This window comes from Procambarus clarkii, chromosome 37 (genome assembly GCF_040958095.1).
Source record: "Procambarus clarkii isolate CNS0578487 chromosome 37, FALCON_Pclarkii_2.0, whole genome shotgun sequence".
Classification (NCBI taxonomy): Eukaryota; Metazoa; Arthropoda; class Malacostraca; order Decapoda; family Cambaridae; genus Procambarus; species Procambarus clarkii.
In genome coordinates this window covers 7,855,582-7,880,137 of record NC_091186.1, presented here as the reverse complement: position 1 = coordinate 7,880,137, position 24,556 = coordinate 7,855,582, and the positions used below count along the sequence as shown (strand labels likewise).

At 40.7% G+C, this 24,556-nt stretch overlaps 1 protein-coding gene across 2 annotated transcripts in view; it reads left to right on the top strand.

Annotated features, from left to right (window-relative positions):
* The first annotated feature begins 291 nt into the window (after window positions 1–291).
* The window catches only part of LOC138372002 (uncharacterized), a 125,192-nt gene continuing 100,927 nt past the window's right edge, over window positions 292–24,556 (top strand). For both annotated transcript variants that reach the window (XR_011230612.1, XM_069337050.1), the window contains exons 1-2: window positions 292–1,160; window positions 1,396–1,491. Coding sequence is in view for 1 of the 2 variants with exons in the window: in XM_069337050.1 (XP_069193151.1) it covers window positions 581–1,160; window positions 1,396–1,491 (676 nt within the window). In the remaining variant the exon portion in view is untranslated. The remainder of the gene's footprint in view (window positions 1,161–1,395; window positions 1,492–24,556) is intronic.

Below are 24,556 nucleotides of genomic sequence, written 5' to 3'. Positions count from 1 at the left end.
ATACTAAAAAGTACCTAATTTCATCTTCATAGTTTTTCACTTTTTGCCTTAAAATTGCACTGTATCAATTGCTACCCAATCTCCCAACCTTTTTGTTCCCAATTTGAACATCTTTACCATTGTGATCATTGCTGTTTTCTTATATGTGCTGCCAATCTGTTGTATGGTGTTTATAAATCTTGTTTATCTGTATCTTTTGCTACCCAGTCTCCCAATCTTTATGTACCCAATCTGAACATCTTTACCATTGTGATCATTGCTGTCTTATATTATATGAGACATTGGCGGGAAACGCTGGCGGTGGTACCGGCTCCGTCACAGCTGCTGAAATTTCGTGTTTAATTTCGTCTCCACTCAACGTTGCATGGCCTAACTGCTGCCTAGCACGAGTTAAGTGCATGGAGACTTAATATGACATAACTCACAGTGAACCTCAACAGAAATCAACCAAAATTAACCAATTTTCGCCTGCCTTTCTACGACCCTTCTGCCAAGTGTTCCCAATACGCTAGTCATCCCTACTATAATTCACCAAGTATCTACCATTAGAAACGCTACCAAGAATCTATTCGTCGAAAACATGCCCAAACATAACAACAAGCAAGGTAGGGGTGCCTCCCGCACTGGTTCCATTACTCCTAGAGCTCTGAATGAAACACTGGCAACGCCGCAACCCTCGCCGATGTTTGTAAACACAGCATCTGCTCCCCCTCCTCACTCCCCCCCTTCAACTCACCTCGGATCTCTAGCTTTAGAATTCACTCAATCTATGGCTCCCTGTCTAAACTTCAAACCTCTCCGAAGTAATCCATGGCTCCAGAAACTGCACAACCTTGTGAAAATGCAATCAGAAGCTATTTTGGCCCTCCAAGACACAGTCACCCGACAACAACATACCATAGACCGCCTCCTTGAATCGTCGACGAACAACAACCAAGAAATTCTCAACATACAAACTGTTGCAAATGGTGCAATGGATCAAATACGTAAGATTCAGGCCGAAGAAACCCTCTCAGCTCAAAGTGACCTCCTTAAAAAGCTGGAAAAACAGATCAATCTCCTTCAGGCTCACCAGGCGGCTTCCGAAGATGACCAAGAGCAACAACAACTTCATGACTCCCTGATAATTAGCTCTACTGATCTACCTGTTGAACAACAAGGTGAGGATTGCTGTAACATAGCCAACACCCTAATTAATTCAAAGATCAGTCTCAATGTTCAAATCAAATCGGCTATTAGGATAGATAAAAACAATCCCCGTAACTGTAGAAGAATGCTCATCAAACTTGCAAATCCCTCTGCGAAGTTTGACCTCATGCAAACAGCTGCTAAGCAAAAAACCAACCTCTATATAAATGAGTGTCTTACTAAGCAGCGTGGATCCCTCCTCTACAGGCTGCGCCAAGTTCGCAAACAAAACCCTGGTCTTATCAAGCAGTGCTACACTAGGAATGGTACGATTTTTGCGAAGAAAGAAGCTACAGGAAAAAGGTATGAAATAAAATGTGACCAACAACTCCTGGCCTTCCTAAGTGATTGTGGTATATCTGAAAACCTGAACCCGACCAATGCCAGTACTTAAATTAACTCTTTCAGTGCCTGAGCCTAACCTAACTTAATCTAACTTTGTCTAAGGTGCTGTCTCTGCCTTACCATTTACCTGATGTTCTCTCATTCCTATAATTTCCTAAATAATCCATCAAGTCTCCATGCACTTATGCAAGCATCTACCTCAGTTTCATTGTAAAATTTTACTCTTAAATCTAATCTTACCCTATTCCATTTATATTTTAAATTTATTTGTATTGATCTATGTCATTTTTTTTAAATCAATTATTGATCTCATTTTTGTTCTTTTAATTAAGTTCATACTAATTATAAGTTAAAACTAAGCTTAATAAAATTTATTATCTTTAAGATTATTTTACTTTACAATTATCATTTGTCAAATTTTTTTATATATTCATCTTGACAGTCTCTACTGATTTTTTGTTCTCTCCGCCAAACTTGTATATTGTGTTTTGCTATAATTACTTCCTATTTTACAGCAGATTTGTTTTTCATCTGTTCATGTAATTGTTATCTTATTGTATTGTGACATTCTTTTCTATATTGATATATATTTTCTGTCTATTGTTACTTACATTGTACCTGAGAGTACCTGTAAGCAATCTACCTCATTTTTCATTTTTGCTCAATTTTTTTGGTATTGCTTAGTCTTGTTTATATTTTTGTTTTGTATATCTATATCTTGTGTTTTGTATAGTCCATGTTTATATGTTTTTTTCTTTAATCTCATTCATTACCTAGGTTTCCTAGCCTAGCCATACTCCATTGTACCCCTGTAAGCCCCTTTTGTGTTTGTTTGGTACAGTATTGTGTACATTTATTTCTTTTTGTTTCTCTTGTTTTTCCGGCAATCAGCTTTTTTTTATGCAGTCAAGTATAGACCCAGAACTTAACCTCTTATCCACTATCTATGACAATAATCACTTTAATGATCTAAATTGCAGATATTTTGCAGCACATGATGTAAACAATGTATTAACTCATAGTCACAATATCTCTGTAATCAATTTGAACGTTAGATCCCTAGGCAAACACTTCGATGATGTTAGTGCCTTGATTGAAGCTATTGACAACAATTTCTCTTTTATTATACTTACTGAAACATGGTTGAAAGATGATACTACTCAACTCTTTAACATGCCTAACTACTCAGCAATCCACAACTGTCGTCAACTTCAGAGAGGTGGTGGCACTGCTCTTTACTACCACCAAGAACTAACATGCTTAAAAGAAATTAGAACTAGAGACTGCTATGGGGAGTATATCTTCGCCAGCTTCAGAGTCAAGGGTGCCGAGTCTATCCTGTCTGTGGGTGCAGTTTATAGAATTCCTAACACTGATGTGTCCGAATTCAACTCAAACCTTAGAAATCTAATACTTGATAACAGACTGAACAAAAACCACCTAATTATTGCAGGGGACTTTAATATTGACCTCTGCGAGCCAGAACACCCTACTGCTGTTAGCTTCCTCAACTGTATGAATTCCTGCTTCCTCATACCCTTAATCACTAGACCTACTAGAATCACTGATAGCACTGCCACGACTCTTGATCACATCTGGACAAATATAACCTCTCCGCTTACTTCAGGTATAATCACCGATAGCACTACAGACCATTACCCCACATTTCTCTTAACTAACATTAGCAAACCACCTCTTGAGTCAAGAGAGATACGTTTTAGACTACACAATGAAACTGCTATAGACAATTTTATAACTGCTACTGATAATGTCAACTGGGAGTCCGAGTTAGGTAACATAGAGGACATCAACCTAGCAGTTCAATCTTTTCTTCAAATAACTCTTAGCCTTTATAATACCCACTGTCCTATGCTTACAAAACAAGTCACAACCAAAAGGCTTAACAATCCTTGGCTTACAAAGGGAATACTTAAATCTATTAATAAAAAACATGACCTTGAGAAAAAGTATAGGTTAGGGATTGTCTCCAAAGAATTCTCAAAGAATTACTCATTATTGCTATCTAAGATAATTAGACGAGCCAAAACTAAATACTACGAAGATAAATTTACCCAAATAAAGAGCAACATTAAACAAACATGGAGAACAATTTCACAAATATTGGGATCAAAAAAGTCTTTAAATAGCAAACCGACTCTCCTGTCTAATAACGATGGTCAGCTTTCAGCCTCTGATTCTGCTATTGAGTTCAATAGGTTCTTCTCTTCCATTGGTTCATCCCTTGCTAATGATATTCCATCTTCCAGTACTGACATTAAGGACTATCTTACAGGGAACTATCCCCAGTCTCTGTACCTAAAGCCTATTAATTCCATTGACGTCAATGAGATAATCCTTTCCCTTAAAACCAAGTCTGGTGCCCTTGAGGAGATACCAACTTTAATCTACAAAAAAGCCTCCAGATCTTTAGCCCCTGCTATTGCTTTGCTCTTCAACAAGTCACTTGAACTCCAAACCTTTCCAGATATTCTAAAAAAAAGCGAGAGTAACGCCTGTCCACAAATGTAGTGATCTCACAGATGTTAACAACTACAGACCTATATCAATCCTGCCAAACTTGTCAAAAATTTTTGAAAAACTAATCTATAAGCAGCTTTACTCATATCTAGCCAAACTCAATATACTTAGCCCTTGCCAATATGGCTTCAGGCCCAAAAAAAGCACTAACGATGCACTTATTAGTATGCTTAACTCGATTCATACAGCTCTTGATAAAAATGAGTTCCCTGTTGGGTTATTTGTGGACCTGCGTAAAGCTTTCGATACTCCAATGTGTTTCTGTGAATAATACAATTTCGCCCACCCTACCCATCAACATTGGTGTTCCCCAGGGCAGCATACTTGGCCCTCTCCTCTTTCTCATCTACATTAATGACCTTCCAAATGCCTCCCAACACCTCAAACCAATCCTATTTGCTGACGACACAACCTTCATTTACTCCAGTCCTGATCCCCTTGCTCTAAATGCCACAGTAAATACTGAGCTAAATAAAGTCCATCTGTGGCTAACTGCCAACAAACTCACCCTTAACATTGACAAAACTTTCTATATTCTGTTTGGCAATAAATCCTCTAATCAAATAAATCTCAAAATAAACAATACCCAAATTTGTAACAAATTAGATGGCAAATTCCTTGGCATTCTCATTGACCACAAGCTGAATTTCCAGGGACACATTCTAAACATATCAAAAAAAGTTTCAAAAACTGTGGGCATTCTTTCTAAGATCAGATATTATGTACCACGCCCTGCCCTGGTGACTCTCTATTACTCCCTTATCTATCCATATCTCAACTATGGTATTTGTGCTTGGGGCTCTACTACCCAAAATCACTTACGTCCTCTAATTACTCAACACAAAGCTGCTATTAGGACAATATCCAACTCTGGCCCCAGACATCACTCGGTACCCCTACTCAAATCTCTGAATATGTTAGACATTAAGTCACTGCACATTCACTCATGTGTATTATACATATACAAAACGCTAAATTGTAATGCCAATCCTGATCTCAAAAGCTTCATAGAAGGTTGTAACAGAACCCATGAGCACCACACCAGAAATAAATACAGTTTTGATATTCCTAGAGTACGACTTAATCAAACCAGAAATGCTCTACAAATCAAGGGGCCCAGGATGTGGAATGACCTTCCCAACCATGTTAAAGACAGTACCTCTCTCAACCAGTTTAAGTTAAAAACGAAGCTATAAATAATAAATTCCATGTAACCTACCTTACCCTTCTATTGTCAACCCATGTATGTTTTTTGTTTTTTTTTTGTTTTACAAATCAACGCTGTTTTAATGTAATTTTCTGTAATAATTTATAATTGTATTTGTGCTGTTTTTTCAACAATGTTCCCCCCCTCTTTTACCTCTATTTTTATTTGTACTCAACGCATTTTTTTCTTTTTACCCATTAGTTTTAAGCTTTAGTCAGTAGTGTTTTTTCCTGCCCGAAACGCTTTGCGTAATAGTGGCTTTAGGCATTGTATGTACTAGCTCTATCTATAAAGCCAACAAACTTTGTAAAATCTCTTTATGTATGTACCTTTGCCTAAATAAAAATTATTATTATTATTATTATTATTATTATATGTGCTGTCAATCTGCTGTATGGTGTCTATTAACCCTTGTTTAAATTACTAATCAAGCTGTCAATGTAATCAATCAGAGCTTTAATATAACAATATGCTTTAATATACCTACTTATCTCTCTCATCTAATTTTTCTCTTGTAATGTATCTTTACCATTTATCAATTCTGATTGAAATTACCTACTTAAAATTATCTGCTAGATTAAGGACCTGCCCGAAACGCTGTGCGTACTAGTGGCTTTACAAGAATGTAAATACTGTACTATCCAATGTATTCTCACATACCCAATGTACCTTCTTGTATATATATAAATAAAATAAAATAAAAATAAAATAAAATAAGCAAGTTATAATCTTGATGAGCTAGTTACAAAATTCAGTATAAGTCGTCACATCAACAATGGGTTCGAGATCGACCACAAGTACAGTTTCTAAATTAAGCAACTGACGTGTGGAGAGCTTGTGTCACAATTGATATGTTCGTCCTGCACACCACCCCCCATCCAGTGGGCAGCGGTGAATAAAAAATCAAAAAAATAAAAAATAAAAATGTTTATTTAGGTAAGGTACATACATAAAAGAGATTTTACAAAGAGTGATGGATTTATAGTTAGGGCTAGTACATACAATGCCTAAAGCCACTATTACGCAAAGCGTTTCGGGCATAAAAAACTTGAATGACTAAAGCTTAATACTAATTGAGCATAAAGAGTAAAATGAAAACATAGCTGAAAAAGCAGCACAAATACAATTCTGTCGACAAACAGCGCTCTTTAAAAAAAACAGACATTGGATGACATTAGAGGGGTAAGGTAGGTTACAGGGAATTTATTAGGAATACTGTAGCTTCGTTTTTATCTTAAACTGGTTGAGAGAAGTACAGTCTTTAACATGGTTGGGAAGGTCATGCCACAATCTGGGTCCCTTGATTTGTAGAGCATTTCTAGTTTGATTAAGTCGTACTCTATCTTGCAGGGGCGGCTTAGGGGTAAAGCACAAGATATTTTTATAAACATGCCTGACGACGAGTGTTTTGAATATGATAAAGTCAGGGAGCGAATTTTAAGGGCATATGAAATTACTCCGGAAGCAGACCGCCAAGCTTATCGCAACCTTAGGCCTACTCACAACCACCCGCTTACTGAATTTGCTAATGATCAAATTAGATTGTTTAAAAAATGGATTCGCTCGGCTAAAGCCGAAACATACGAGGCACTCAGGAATTTAGTCTTAGTAGAACAATTTATAGATAATATGCCAGACAATGTAGCACATTACATTAGAAGTAGGACAGAGGTAGATTCTAAAATAGGGGATTTGGCCAAGATGGCAGAAAACTACCAGTTGGCGGGCAAAAGGCCCAATAAAAATAATTATGCCCCACAGAGTAGCAAAACTTATACCCACAGCCAGTCCAGACCAGCTCATTCTAACCCTTTAACTACTGCACCTTCTGTTTCAGACATAAGTAACCTTGTTAAATTGTCTAACCCCACGACACCTAAGAGTGAACCGAAGGGTAATTCTGTTAGTAATGTCTCTTCTCCCCGACGTATCTGTGGTCACTGTAAACGTCCAAACCACGTTATTAGCCGTTGTTGGCAACTTTACCCGGAAAAAAGACCCAATGCTCTAGTTGTGACACAGGGCTTGAGGCCTTCGGAAGGGTTAGGGAGTAAGACCTCCAACCCACATAGTTGGACTTGCTTACCCCTTTACTTGCTTACCTATGAGGGGCCTTGTAGCCTGGTGGATAGCGCGCAGGACTCGTAATTCTGTGACGCGGGTTCGATTCCCGCACGAGGCAGAAACAAATGGGCAAAGTTTCTTTCACCCTGAATGCCCCTGTTACCTAGCAGTAAATCTCAGGTACCCTCAGGTCTCAGTCTTAGTCAGCTGTCACGGGCTACTTCCTGAGGGTGGAGGCCTGGTCAAGGACCGGGCCGCGGGGACACTAAAGCCCCGAAATCAACTCAAGATTTTACCCCATTCTTATCGAAAGGGAGACTACTTTTGTCTGAGGGTTCTTCCTGGAAGGCCGTGGTGATCTTCCGAGACACCGGTGCCATCCAGACTTTAATTTTAGAGAGTGCTTTGCAAGGTGCCAACACTCTCGACACTGGAGAGGTGGTACTGGTCGAGGGTGTCACTAGTGACACTCGAGCAGTACCCCTCCATAAGGTTACCCTGGAATCTGATTTCCACAAGGGTGTTTGTACAGTCGGAGTCACTTCGTACCTACCTTTCCCTAATGTTGATGTAATAGTTGGTAATGATTTAGCAGGGGATAAGGTAGGGGACTCCAGACTGCCTATTATGTTGCCTACCCCTAAGGTTTGCCTGGATCCACCAGCCGCAGAGGATAATGTTGTGTACCCTGCGTGCGTGGTGACCAGGCCTATGGGACTTTAACGTAAGGGCAGCCTTGTGCTTGTCAAGGCGGTAAATCCCGAGGACACAAGGAACTTTCCGAGTGGTGAAAGCCAAGTGGACCTTGCGGACACATTTATAGCCCGACTCGATGACGTGGCTGAGGACATTGTGGAGAGCCTGCCACCGCCACCTACCGAGAGTAGTGGGGAGGTGGAGGAGAACACTGTTGAGCCTCGGCCAATAGCATCTGACCAAGGTCTGGACGCCTCCTTGAGTGAGTTACAGAAAGCTGACCCCAGTCTTGCAGATTGTCATGAGGCAACCGTCTCTATGGAGGAAATTGTAGACGCAGCAACTGGGTACTACTACAATGATCTGATTTTGATGAGAAAATGGAGACCACAGAGTGCTCCCTTGTCAAATGAGTGGCAGGTAGTCCACCAGGTTATGTTGCCAACCTGCTATAGAGAAAGAGTTTTGGCCGCTGCTCATGATGATCCTATGGGGGGACATCAAGGTATTAATATTATGTATCACAAAATCTTAAAGTATTTTTTCTGGCCCAAGCTGAAAAGCGATGTGGCAAAATTTTGTAATGCATGTATTGTGTGCCAACTTGTTGGGAAACCAAACCAGACTCCACCTAAAGCTCCTCTAAGGCCTATTGTCATGCCGGAGGAACCATTTTCTCATGTGGTAATGGACTGTGTTGGTCCATTACCCAAAACTAAGTCTGGTAATATTTACCTAATCATGATGATGTGTATCACGACCCATTGCCCAGAGGCTTTTGCTGTAAGGAACATCCGAGCAAAGACTGTTGTTGCTCATATGTTGCAATTTTTTTCCACTTTTGGACTGCCTCGGGTCATGCAAACTGACAATGGTACTAACTTTAAGTCTGATATTTTTGAACAATTTTGTAAGGACCATGGAATAACTCATAAGGTTTCCAGCCCATACCATCCACAGAGTCCGGGGGTAATTGAACGTTTCCATCTAACTCTGAAGCAGATGTTGAAGACATCATGCGAGAGTTCCCACACCTTCTGGGATGAGAATTTACCATATGTTTTGTTTGCGGCTAGAGAGGGATTACAAAGTTCACTGGGTTGTTCTCCTTTTGAGTTAGTCTTTGGCCATAAAGTTCGTGGACCCTTGCAAATGTTACAGGAGAATCTGTTAGGGAACGTAACGTTAACCGAAGGTTCAGCTTTCTTTGCGCAACACCACCAGAGACTCAAGGACTGCAAGGCGGCGGCACGAAAGTATTTTGGGAAGGCCCAAGAAAAGATGAAAGAACGAAACGATGCTACGGCTAAGTGGCGGGTATTTCAGCCTGGCGACCCTGTCCTGGTATTAAAGCCTGGACTAGGGAACACTATGTCCCACAAGTACGAAGGCCCCTACATTGTAACAGAAAAGACTGGAGACCTCTCGTACAAAGTGAGGCACTCTGACAAGCGTAACCAGGTAATGCTCGTACACGTAAATTGGCTGAAAAAGTTCCAGGGCCCCAGGCCCATTGAACTAACCAATGTTTCCATTTCCAGTGAGGGAGGGGATGATTGTTCTGGGGACCCAACTAATCTCATTCTCAATCATTCTAGTTCTGTGAATACTGTGCAGGAGGGACTGTCCCATTTGCAGATGGCCCAACGTGAAGAGGTGCAGTCGTTGGTTGATGAATTCTCCAGTCTGTTCGGGGAGGTCCCGACCCAGACTGATGCCATTTGCCATGATGTCAAGTTGACGGACTACACCCCCCATTCGCCTTCAACCCTATCGGATGAGTTCAGAAAAGAAAGCCATCGTACGGAAGGAGGTCGACTTCTTGCTCCAGCACGGCCTCAACCGGCCGAGCCAGGGCGCTTGGTGCTCGCCCTGCCTTTTGGTCCCCAAACCAGACGGCTCCTGGCGATTATGCACCGACTACCGGCAGCTCAACAAGGTGACCATTGTGGATGCCTATCTGTTGCCCCGTCTCGAGGACTGCATCGACGAAATCGGGAACGCCATGTATGTCTCGAAATTCGATCTCTCAAGGGGGTACTATCAAATCCCACTCACTGAACGTGCTAAACAACTAACTGCGTTCGTGACAACCGAGGGTGTTTTTGAGTATCAAGTGTTACCGTTCGGCTTGCGTAATGCCCCTGCCACGTTCCAGAGACTCATGAACTCTTTGCTCGCTAATGTGCCAAATTGTCGGGCGTATTTAGATGATATCGTGCTCTTTGACAGTAATTGAGCTGACCACATAGCTAGGTTACGCCAGTTGTTCGCAATTTTGAAAAAGGCAAATCTTACCTTAAATGCAAAAAAGTGTCATTTTGGCCAAGGCACAGTGACGTACCTCGGTTTTGAAGTGGGCCAAGGAAAAGTGTTACCTCGGCAAGATAAAATCAGTGCCATTCTGGAGTGTCCCGTGCTTCAGTCTAAAAAGGACATTCAACGATTTATCGGTATGTGTGCGTACTATCGATGCTTTTGTCAGAACTTTTCCAGTTAAATTTAAGTGGTCATCAGACTGTGCAGAGGCATTTAAAAATTTGAAATTGATCTTAGCTTCCGCCCCAGTGCTTGCTAGTCCAAGGTTCGACTGACCGTTTAAAATTCATGTTGACGCGTCTGACTCGGGTGCTAGTGCAGTGTTGTTGCAAATTGGGGATGATCAAGTGGAACACCCAGTATATTATTACTCTGTGAAATTTGACAAGGTGCAACGCAATTATTCAGTGATAGAAAAAGAGGCGTTGGCGCTAGTGTTAACATGTAAAAAGTTCGAAGTTTACCTCACAGGTAATATAGTGGAAGTGTACACGGACCATAACCCACTAGTCTTCCTGACTCAGATGAAGGGGAAGAATAAATGCATCCTCATATGGGTATTGTACCTACAGGACTTCAATCTGTCTATTACCCACCTACCGGGCCAGCTCAACGTGATAGCCGACGCTCTGTCCCAGTTGCCTGAATAACATTCATCTGGGCCACAGGAAACCATTTACCAATTGTCATGCTTTAGTTATTTTTTTTTTAGGTTCTCCTGTGACATTAAATATTCTGTGTCCAATTTATTTACTTCCTTATTTTTTTGTGTGTATGTTTTTTTTCAGAGAATTCCTTTGTACTTTTCTTGCAGAGAAATTTTTGTTTTGATTGACTTTTTTTATGTCATAAATTTTCCTTTTTCTCTGTATACTCTTACAAAAAAAAAATATGACTACTATCCTAGTAGTCACATTTTTTTTTCTCTGAAGGGGGGAGGAGTGTTACGACCCTGGGTTCCTCAGTGGAAACCAGAGGTCAAAATTGAGCTAATTAAACTTCCTTATAGTATAGTAGGACGCATGACGATGTGTATGTGTTTGTATCTTCCCTGCCAGACGTAAGACGATTCTTGTTTCTCACAGAGCATTTAAAGACTGAGCTTGGGGTTTAGTTCAGTCTAGGGAGGGGGAAGACATATCGTGCGCGCTCCGTTAAAATCGTGACATTAACCAGGATTTCGTAGGACTACTGCCATGGATTACTGATTACAGACATAACAAAGTGCATAGTGACCCGCTGGAAAATTGAAAACAGTCATTAGCAATAGAACTTTGTGTTAAATAGAGAATAAACGGGAGACCACGTACGTGTGAGCCAGTGCACGAGGCTTTGTGTACATGCGTGTATGAGGAAAAAATAGTGAACAGTGATTCGGGGAACAGTGAAGTGGAACGGGTATCACAACAACATATAAGTTGGAAGTGTAGGAAAATCGTGCATAGAATACTAGAAATATAGAATAGTGGCAAGAGACGGCATCAGTGGTTATAAATCGAGTAACTGGAAACTGGTGACATCAACCTGGGACAACAAGAGGTCACCTGTACCGACCGCGGACCAGCTTCGCTACCCTACGCTAAGTACCTGCCATAAAGTTTGAACAAAATAACATACATAATATTACAAATATACGGTATACATATAATATTATAAATATTAAATATATAAATATATACATATAATTTTATAAAGAGTTAAAAGGACTGACATCAACAAGTGATCCATACAGTGAACCACAAATACAACACAATACATCAGACAATGGAGAGGTGTGGCGAGTGTTCGGGAGTACTGGGAAAACGTAACGTAGGCGTAACGTGTTGCATCCGTAACAAAAGATTTCACCTGGGCTGTACAGAAGTATCTCCAGGATGCACAGAAAGGCAAGGAATTTACTGGGTAGATAGATAGATAGATAGATAGATAGATAGATAGATAGATAGATAGATGTTTATTCAGGTAAGGTATATACATACAAGTGATGTTACATTAATGGATTGATATATAGATAGAGCTAGTACATACAATGCCTAAAGCCACTATTACGCAATGCGTTTCGGGCAAGAAAAACATTAATATCTAGAACTTAATACTAATTGAGCATAAAGAATAAAAAGTGTTGAGAACAAATACAAATAAAGATAAAAAAAAAGGGGGAACATGACTGAAAAAGCAGCACAAATACAATAGGTTGACAAACAGTGTTGATTAAAAAAAAAGAAAATAAGACATGGGTTGACAATAGAGGAGTGAGGTAGGTTACAGGGAATTTATTAGGTAGTGTTTAGTTTTTATCTTAAACTGGTTGAGAGAGGTACAGTCTTTAACATGGTTGGGAAGGACATTCCACATTCTGGGCCCCTTGATTTGCAGAGCATTTCTAGTTTGATTAAGTCGTACTCTAGGAATATCAAAACTGTATTTATTTCTGGTGTGGTGCTCATGGGTTCTGTTACAACCTTCTATGAAGCTTTTAAGATCAGGATTGGCATTATAGTTTAGCGTTTTATATATGTATAATACACATGAGAGAATGTGCAGTGACTTAATATCTAACATATTCAGATGTTTGTGTTGGGTTTGATGTGATGGGTTTGCAATGGGTTTGTGGAAGATGTGATGGGTTTGCAAAGATGACAGATTAATGTTAGAGAACATAACTAATCTGATGAAAAACATTCCCGAGTCACAGAGATTATCATTCACAGAAAAGCTACCATTGATATATGCGGACTGGGAAAAGACAACATTGGATAACGACCAAAACTCAGGAACAGATAGTTTAGAGAACCGCAGCAGTAGTGTGGAGGGAGAGGGTATTGTGGTACAAAATAACAGCAATATTGCAGAGCCAGGTAATATAAACGATGAGAGCAACAGTGAGACAGAGTGCATTAATGAAGGAATTGGGACGAAAAACGGAGATTGTTCCAATAAAGAGGTAGACAAGACAGACACAGATATAAATACCTTGAAAAATGCAAAACCGGAACATATTTGCAAATTCTACGCTAAAGGAACATGCAAATATGGAAAATTAGGAGCAAAATGCCATTTTCTGCATCCTCGAAAATGCAGGAACATGTTGGAGAGGGGTACATGCCGTTTTGGAACAGGGTGTAGATACTTCCACCCTAAATTATGTCAATTTTCAATTAGGAACAAAAAATGCTACAATCTTCAGTGTCCGGAATTCCACGTGAGAGGTACACAGTGTTATAGTCGGGAAGATCAATATGACACTACTTGAAATTTTTTAGAGGAAGGCAGAAACAGAGTAGTAAATATAAGAGAGAGAGGAACAGTCAGATGGAACCACTACAGGATTACAGAGGGGAACGGAGATACCCACAAGACTGGAATACAAACTATCAACAAGCACACAGGTGCTACACCACACAACACCCGTCCTACTTCCAAAACTGGACGAATCACTTCCAAAACAACACACCCTGGATGCAAACACAGTGGCCTCCTTACCAGAGCCTCAGATATTAACACCAAGTAAGGCATTCAGCACTTCCGCTAACACGATAACATCATTTATATTTGCCAACATCCAGGGTATAAAAACACGCAAATCCAACAAAGTTCACTTTATTGATGGTCTCCTTCATGAGGCAAATGCAGTGTTTGCAGCCCTAACAGAAACCCACACAAAGGACTATCATGATGGTGAAATATGGATCTCAGAGTACAATCTTTTCAGATGTGATAGGAAACACCGGCTTCAGGGTGGGGTCAACCTCTACATCAAAGACACACTCATCTGTACTGAGCTGCTAAACACCTCAAATGATATGGTGGAAGTGCTGATAATCAAAATTGAGATTCTAAATGTAGTTATTGTCCTTGTATATAAGTCACCGGAGGCAAACCCTCAGCAGTTTAAAGACCAACTAATGAAAATAAAACACTGCTTGGAAAACCTCACTAATCCAGCTCTGAACATCATCCTGCTTGGGGACTTTAACCTACAGCACCTGAAATGGAAGCACCTGGCTAATACAGTAATATCAGAAAGAATACCAGGAAGTAGCCTAAATGAACAGGCACATGCAAATGACCTGCTACGGATGTGCGACAGGTTTGCCTTAAACCAGCAAATAGTAGAACCAACTAGGAAGGAGAACACGCTGGACCTCATTTTCACTAATAATGATGAATTGATCAGGAACATAATGATTACAAATACCTGTTACTCAGATCACAACTTAATTGAAGTTATGACAACCATGGGGAGTAGATCTTCAAAACCAGTCCAGATTCCCGGTGGAGGAGATTTCAGCAAATTCAACTTCAATAATAAACAGATAAACTGGGAGCAAATAAACCAGGACTTCACAGAAATAAACTGGGAAGAACAGCTAGAAAATGCAAACCTGAACCAGTGCCTGGAAAAAATAAGCTCAGTAGCACTAGAAATATGTTCAAACCGCATACCCCTAAGAAAAAAGAGAAAGAGATGCAGATTGGAACGGGAACGTCGTTCCCTATATAGGCGAAGAAAACGAATTGCGGAACAACTTGAGAGTCGCACCTTATCTCAAGAACGGCGAAGAAGGTTAGGTAGAGAAATAGAAACAATTGAACTCAAGCTACAAGAATCATACAAAACCCAGGAGAGGCAAAGAGAGCAAAAGGCCATCAGTGAAATAGAGAGAAATCCGAAATATTTTTTCTCCTATGCAAAATCAAGATGAAAAACCACATCTAGTATCGGGCCCCTGCAAAAGGGAGATGGAACTTTCACCGATGACAACAAAGAAATGAGCGAGCTACTGAGGAAGCAGTACGACTCTGTTTTCAGTGAGCCATTAAACGCACTAAAGATTGATAACCCAAATGAATTTTTCATGGATATGATACTGTCATGTTCACAGAAAATGGTACCATCCGTTTTCTATGTGCGGCGGAGCAGACGCCAGAGAGAAGGTAAACAAGAGCGTACAGGGCGCCCGCCCAGCTTGGTAGCTACTAGTCATGTAATTGTTTATATACGTATTAAAGTCAGTAACTAAGCAATGACTTTACATCAACCTTACAATCAAGATTTCCTCAGTAACACACAAACACCACATTGACGACGAGGATGAACTGGGAGCGCAGGTATTTTGTTCAACTTCAAACAAGGAAGGAGCATGCTGTCTCGCCCAGAGGAGGAAGGAGAAGTCGTGCTGTGAGCACCATACCCAATGCTGTGTGCTAACCAATGCTTTGTGCTAAACGATGCTATGTGCTAACCAATGCTATGTGCTAACCAATGCTATGTGCTACCCCAAGCTATGTGCTGACTGAAGAAGCTGTGTTCTAAGGAATCTGCCGACGCCGTGTACGAAACGACGCTTTGATGTGTACAAAATCTGATGTTTTGGTTACGAAGCGACGCTTCGTGCTACAAAATTCTTCACGCTGAACTGACTGCTGTACCAACTGCTGTGCCAACTGCTGTGCTGCTGTGAGTAGGAGCAACACATGTACACAAGGGCTAGGTAAGATGATGTAATAGTAATTACATCCTGATGTAATAGGACTAATGGAAACAAAATTGTCAGGAGTCATAACAGATGCTGTGTTTCCAAAGGACTACTATATAGTAAGGAAAGAGAGGGAAGGGAGAGGAGGTGGAGGAGTGGCCCTGCTGATAAGGAAGGACTGGAGTTTTGATGAGATGGAAATTCCGGGCTGTGACGGATTCAGAGATTACATAACAGGAACTATAACAATGGGTGGACCTAAGATAATAGTGGCAGTCATTTACAACCCTCCCCTAAATGACAGAAGACCTAGACAGGAGTTTGATAGGAACAACATGGCAACCATTAATATAATAGAGAGAGCAGCTTCAGTTGCCTGCAGGAATGGCTCAAGACTCTTAATCATGGGTGATTTTTACCATGGAAAGATAGACTGGGAGAATGGGGACCCACATGGTTATCTTGAGGTTATCTTGAGATGATTTCGGGGCATTTTAGTGTCCCCGCGGCCCGGTCCTCGACCAGGCCTCCACCCCCAGGAAGCAGCCCGTGACAGCTGACTAACACCCAGGTACCTATTTTACTACTAGGTAACGGGGGCATAGGGTGAAAGAAACTCTGCCCATTGTTTCTCGCCGGCGCCTGGGATCGAACTCAGGACCACAGGATCACAAGTCCAGCGTGCTGTCCGCTCGGCCGACCGGCTCCCTGGTGGTGCAGATACGTGGCGAGCTAAACTCTTGGAAGTGGCAACAAGGAACTTTCTGAGCCAGCATGTCAAGGAACCCACAAGAGTGAGAGGCAATGATGAACCAGCTAGACTCGACTTAATATTCACCCTGAATGAGTCAGAAATAAGGGAAGTCAAAGTTGAAGCCCCCATAGGAATGAGTGACCACAGTGTACTGACCTTTGAGTACTTGGTGGAGGTAGAGATAACCTATCCAAGGATGGGAGTGGAGGGGAAAAGACTGAATTACCGAAGAGGAAAATATGACGAGATGAGGAACTTCCTCAGGGGAATACCATGGGAAACAGAACTTAGAGACAAGAATGTGCAGGTCATGATGGATTTTGTCACCCAGAAGTGCCAGGAAGCTGCAGACAGGTTTATCCCCGTCCAAAAGGAGAAAAACGAAAAAAACAGAAAAACCCATGGTTCAACCAGGAATGTAAGGTAGCGAAACAACTGAGTAAAAGAACATGGAGAAACTACAGAAATAACAGAACACCAGAGAGCAGGGAGAGATACCAGAGGGCCAGAAATAAGTACATCAGAGTGAGGAGGGAAGCAGAGAGACAGTTTGAAAATGACATTGCGAGTAAAGCCAAGACCCAACCAAAGCTGCTCCACAGCCACATCAGGAGGAAAACAGCAGTGAAGGAACAAGTGATGAAGCTGCGGAAAGGGGAGAACAGATACACAGAGAATGACAAGGAGGTGTGTGAAGAACTTAACAAGATATTCCAGGAGGTCTTCACAATAGAACAAGAAGCCCCTGCACTAATTGAGGAGGCGGCAAACCAAGCAACCTTGGAGGAATTTGACCTCACCAGTGATGAGGTCAAAAGGTGTCTGCTGGAGCTGGATGTGACAAAGGCTGTTGGGCCTGATAGTATCTCACCATGGATACTAAAGGAAGGTGCAGAAGCACTAAGTGTGCCACTCTCTATGGTGTATAACAGGTCACTGGAAACAGGAGACTTACCAGAAAGTTGGAAGACAGCTAACGTGGTCCCAATATACAAAAAGGGTGACAGGCAAGAGGCACTGAATTACAGGCCAGTTTCCTTAACTTATATACCATGCAAGGTGATGGAGAAGATTGTGAGGAAAAGGCTCGTAGAGCATCTGGAGGGAAATAACTTTGTAACGCACCACCAACATGGGTTCAGAGATGGTAAATCGTGCCTCACAGGTTTAATAGAATTTTATGACCAGGCAACGAAAATTAGGCAGGAAAGAGAAGGGTGGGCCGACTGCATTTTCCTGGATTGCCAAAAAGCCTTTGACACAGTACCCCATAAAAGGCTGTTAAAAAAGTTGGAGCAATAGGCAGGAGTAAAAGGGAAGGTGCTCCAGTGGATAAGGGAGTACTTAAGCAACAGGAAACAACGAGTAACGGTGAGGGGGGAGACATCAGAGTGGCGAGATGTCACCAGCGGAGTCCCACAGGGCTCAGTACTTGGACCCATCCTGTTTCTAATATATGTGAACGATCTTCCAGAGGGTATAGATTCATTCCTCTCGATGTTTGCTGATGATGCAAAAATTATGAGAAGAATCAAGACGGATGAAGATAGACAGAGACTACAGGATGACCTGGATAAACTGGAGTAATGGTCAAGAAAATGGCTGCTAAAGTTCAACTCGGGAAAGTGTAAGGTGATGAAATTAGGCGAAGGGAGCAGGAGGCTGAACACAAGGTATCATCTGGGAGGGGAAATCCTGCAAGAGTCAAATAGAGAGAAGGATCTGGGGGTTGATATCACACCGAACCTGTCCCCAGAGGCCCACATCAAAAGAATATCATCAGCGGCATATGCTAGATTGGCCAACATAAGAACTGCCTTCAGAAACTTGTGTAAGGAATCTTTCAGAACCCTGTATACCACTTATGTAAGACCAATCCTGGAGTATGCAGCTCCAGCCTGGAGTCCATACCTAGTTAAACACAAGACAAAGTTAGAGAAGATTCAGCGGTATGCCACCAGGCTCGTCCCGGAACTGAGAGGATTGAGCTACGAGGAAAGGCTAAAGGAGCTGGACCTAGATTAAGGAAGCTCTGTGTATTTCTTCGTAAGTGGGTTTGCTACGAAGGTTCCTAAGTGCGCCCTAAGAAGATGCTTAGGTGCGATTCAATAAGGTATACTTAGGAAGAAAATTGTTGGTTCACCTGCGTGCCGATAGAGGTCACTACTGTGTTTCGTTTGGCCAATCAGAGAGCACCAACATTCTTCATATTGAAGATTTAGCGCTGGCTTATAGGAGCTCTACTGCCTCCTATTTACGTCGAATTTTCTTATAAAATTAGTATATTTCGAAGTAAAACAATGTTTTTTCAACTTCTACAGCCAGCACCGACATTGTAGTAAACAAATATGTTACATTTGTTGTTTACCTACGTAATTCTAAGAGATACTGTGTAGCTGTCCTTGTTGCTCGGAAGATGCGCTGACAATTATTGTATATATTTACTGAATTTACCCACTGGCCACTAACTATCTAGTGACCTCGAAGAGGACAGAAAGCCGGCGGCTTGTTAAAGGGCCCGCCAATTGAATTAATGTTATTTTTTAGCTGGAATTTGGCATTTACGGCTTCAGTGGGTAGGCGGTTCCATGGGTTTATAGCCCTCTTGGTGGAAAAAAAAACATCTGTTTTCAGTCCTACTTGAGAGAACATACTCTCCAACACTATATCTGTGATTGTCCTGTTATCAGTGACTTCATACCAAATGGTATGAGGTACTTTGAGCTCTGTAATTACTTCATACACTCAGGAATATTGGAAGATATTCTTGTGCTGCACCCAGGTTTTGCCAGTGGAGGCTAATAGATCAGCATTAAGTATTTTGTTCTCTTCTAATTCCATGTATGACTGGCCATCCTGTGAGGTGAGGATGTTGGGTGAGCTTGTAGCTGGTTTTTGATCTACACTGTGTGGTCCTTTATACAGAATAGGGAAGCAGCACATTGCTGTGTATACCTAAACATGTTTAAAAATACATTGTTTGAGAGGAGTTTTGTAGAAACTGGTAAGAGTAATTATTTTTTTTTTTTTTTTTTTTTTTTTGAGATATATACAAGAGTTGTTACATTCTTGTACAGCCACTAGTACGCGTAGCGTTTCGGGCAAGTCCTTAATCCTATGGTCCCTGGAATACGATCCCCTGCCGCGAAGAATCGTTTTTTCATCCAAGTACACATTTTACTGTTGCGTTAAACAGAGGCTACAGTTAAGGAATTGCGCCCAGTAAATCCTCCCCGGCCAGGATACGAACCCATGACATAGCGCTCGCGGAACGCCAGGCGAGTGTCTTACCACTACACCACGGAGACTGCAAAGAAAATGATGCTTATTTTATTATAAAAACATTATAATATAATGTTTCCATGATTCAGTGCTTACCTCTTGTGAAAATTGCTTAGAGTTGTTTAGTCAGAGTTGATTTGTTTTTTGTATTGAGGCTGGTATTTTCTAAATTGATTCCATGTACAGTATGTCTAACCATCCTGTGAGATGGGAGTATTAGATAAACTTATAGCTAGTTTTTTATCTACACTGTGTAATATTCCATATAGAATAGGGTAGCAGCACATTGCTGTGTATACCTAATCTTCTTAATAAAAAAAATCAGTAATAAAGATTTTAAATTATAGTTTGTATTATTACAAATACAGTACTGTATTATCCTTATTAAATCATGTTGACCATGGATCATTAAGATCTCATGTTGATATGTAATACAAGTCATATTTCTTTTGAACTGCTAATCCATGCTAATCATTCATTAAATTGTGCATTATGTCTTAATTTTTCACTTCCTTGGATATACTGTACAGTACAAAAAGATAGGATAAAAATAAACCAGTAATATTTCTTTCATTATATTTTTCATTTAAATAACTGCATCAATATTTTTACAGCTGACAGGATTTGTTTTCCCATACAGGTGCATTATTTGTTAAAAAAAAATTGGTTTATTGTTACACACAATGGTGCTACATAGCCTTCCCAGCTTGGTGCCTTCTTTTAATACTTACTGATTAAAAAATAAATAATAAATACATTTTATTCAGGAAAAGTACATACAGTTGATTTACAAACATAATGTTGGATTTATAGGCAGAGCTAGTACATACAATACCTAAAGCCACTAATACTCATAGCATTTCGGGCAAGGTGTGGGGGGAAAAAAACACAGACTAAAACTTAATAGCAATCGAGATTAGGTATAAATTGTGTTGAAAGAAGGAATAAAAAATACAAAAAGGGGGTTAACATAGCATAAATCAGCAGTTGCACATGTTGGTGAACAGCGTTGTTTAAAAAATAGCAAGACATGGGTTGACATTTAGGAGGTAAGTTAGGTTACATGGAGTTAATTAGGCAGTACTTGGTTTAACTCTTAAACTGGTTGAGAGAGGTACAGCCTTTGACATGATTCGGGAGGTCATTCCACATTCTGGGTCCCTTGATTTGTAGAGCACTTCTAGTTTGGTTACACACAGCCAATTTGAGTAACAGGAAGAGGTCTTGGACACAAATTTGTTCCATGCTAAATGTAGAGGAATCAGCTGAGTATTCCTCAAATAAAATAAGTTGCCTCAGCTTATAAGGTAAATAAAATAAGCATTTCTCAAATAAGTAGCTGCCTCACCTCACTGCCTTACTGCTACATAGCCTTCCCGGCATGGTGCCTTCTTTTGATAATTACTTGTTCCACACCCAAATTGTATAACAGGAAGAGGTCTTGGACCCCTACTTCCCTCTCTCTTTTTTAGTAGTCTATATAGTCATAATTATAGCTTTAAGTATTCAATGAATAAAGTTTTTGACATTTTTACCCTTTTCCTTACCTAACATCATTTGTGCAGCATATTTTTATTTTATGTCTCACCCAGATTTAATTTCAAAATAAAACCAAACTAAATAAATTAGAAATGGGTATGTATAGCTAAGGTACACCCTTACTACTAGGTGAACAGGGGCATTTGGTGATAGTAAATGATCCCATCAGGCAGGGCTCATCACCTTCTCTCATATTTCATGTTCACCAGTGTTTATTTACTTAATAACTACTGGTATAATATCTTGCTATTATAAAACTAATTCTACTATCATCAAACACATATTTACTTCAAGTTTCAAGCAGAGAATGCATATATAACTAACACGAAGGATTCCTCTTCACTAGATTCACCAGCTATAATATTTTGGTCATGTTCCAATATCAATAACTAACACGAAGGATTCCTCTTCACTAGATTCACCAGCTATAATATTTTGGTCATGTTCCAATATCATAAATCGATCCCAGTGTTATGTAGTAGAGAAAAAATGACTTATATCCAGTTTACGTAAAGCTACGAGTGGTCGAAACCACACTTAAATCCCGGAATGAACTTACGAAGATTTTTCCACTTAGGGTAGTTAATTGAATACGGACGTAGCCGCCACGAAGGCGCTAAGACGGAAAACGCTCTTAGCTAAGAGGAAAAACCTTCGTAAGTACCTTCCTGAATCCGGCCCCTGAACCTCACATCCCTGGAAAACAGAAGAGTAAGGGGAAACATGATAACCACCTACAAAATTCTCAGGGGAATTGACAGGGTGGACAAAGACAAACTCTTCAGCACGGGTGGGACACGAACAAGGGGACACAGGTGGAAACTTAGTACCCAGATGAGCCACAGAGACGTTAGAAAGAATTTTTTCAGTGTCAGAGTAGTTAATAAATGGAATGCACTAGGAAGTGATGTGGTGGAGGCTGACTCCATACACAGTTTCAAATGTAGATATGATAGAGCCCAGTAGGCTCAGGAATCTGTACACCGGTTGATTGACAGTTGAGAGGCGGGACCAAAGAGCCAAAGCTCAACCCCCGCAAGCACAATTAGGTGAGTACAATTAGGTGAGTAAGAAGTCAGTTGCTGCTATATTGTGCACTGTTGTGAACTTTTGCATTAAAATGCTTGTGTGCTTTGCAAAATTAAAGTAATTACAGTGAATTCTTGACTAACATATACAGTGCAGTAAGTGTTTAATATTCTGAGGAACATTTAAGTGATAAGTTACATTTATTCAGTAAAAATGGCAAATATACCTCAGTTTCCTGCATTTGATCCTGACTGTGACCAGACAAACCTGTCACAGAGGTGGACCAAATGGCTTAAAAGGTTTGAAAATTTGTTGATAGTTTCTGGCATCAAAAGTGCTGAAAGAAAGCGTGCCTTTCTACTTCATTATGCAGGTGATAGAGTTTGTGACATCTTTGATACACTGAAAGACACTGGTGGTGCCAAAGATTATGACACTGCCAAAGTCAAACTAACAGAGCATTTCAAACCAAGACAAAATACTGCCATGAAAATTATGCATTTCAGGAGAGCCAGACAACTCTCTTATGAAACCGTTGATCAATACCACACACGTCTGCAGGGCTTAGCAGCCCATTGTGAGTTTGCTGATGTTGACAAAGAAATCAAACAGCAAATAATTGAAACATGCACATCTACACGTCTTCGTCGAAGAGCTCTAGAACTTGTTGATGATGACAGTTCTCTTACCAAGATACTGGATATTGCTCGTCGACTGGAAGATGCTGCACGTGATGCTCATGTCATGGTGTGCAGTGCCAACAACGGTTCTGCCACTGTTACTAACAGTCATGAGGTATGTAAGGTTCAGGGAGGACACCGTGATCAAAGAAGATATCATGGCAAACCTAACAGCAAATTGAGCCGAGAACCACATCACAACTGGAGTCATGGAACAAGACTCAAGCAGTCACAACGATTCACATCAGAGGGTGTCAACAATAAATGTTACAATTGTGGAGGAGACTACCCACACCAAGGTAATGTTTGTCCTGCTCAAGATGAGAAGTGCTATGAGTGTGGAAAACTGGGTCATTTTGGCGCTATGTGTCGTTCTGCACTAAAGAAACCACAGTCAGTGAATAAAAGCACTTTTCGAGGATCAGGTCATAGGGGTCGAGGTGGTAAACACAATATTGCACCTCATATCCAGAATGTTAATAATGTACTAGACAACATTTCATTACAACCAGTCTCAGATAACAGTGAATGTGATTACATTTATGGAGTACAATCAATCACAGAATGGAATGATCTTCCAAACAACCCAGAGACTATAGTATACATTGCTGGTATTTGTCTCAAAGTTCTCATTGACACTGGATCAAACATTGACACCATTGCTGAGTGCCACTATGAAAAATTTAAAAAACAGTTCCCAAAGCTTGAAAACTATAATGGCAAAGCCACTTCCTATGCTTCAAAGGTAGCCTTGCCAGTGATTGGAACTTTCACTGCAGAGATTAAGTCAAAGAATGCAATGCTCATTACTACATTCCATGTTGTTAGGAATGCAAAGGAGTCTTTACTCAGTTACAAGACTTCAACTAAATTGGGGCTACTTCAGCTTTCTAATGCTGTAGCAGTGGAATCTGCAAACAATGTTGATGGTATTGTTGCTGAATTTTCTGATCGATTTAAATCCATAGGTTGTTATACTGATAGCAAAGTACATCTGCATATCGACCCAGATGTAATTCCAGTTGCCCAACCACATCGCCGACAACCATTCCATACTCGCAAGAAAGTCGATGCCGAACTGGATAGGCTGATGGAACTAGATATCATTGAACCAGTAACAGGCCCAACACCACGGGTAAGCCCAATTGTCACTCCACCAAAGCCGAAGAATCCAGATGAGATACGCATTTGTGTGGACATGCGTGTTCCCAACAAGGCAATAATGCGTGAACGCCATCCTACACCCATTGTAGATGATATGATTTACCGCTTGAATGGTGCAACTGTATTCAGCAAGTTAGATTTAAACAAGGGCTATCATCAGCTTGAACTTGATGAGGAGAGTCGCTTCATCACAACGTTTACGACACATCGAGGTCTGTATAGGTACAAGCGCCTGAGTTTTGGTATCAACAGTGCTGCCGAGGTATTCCAG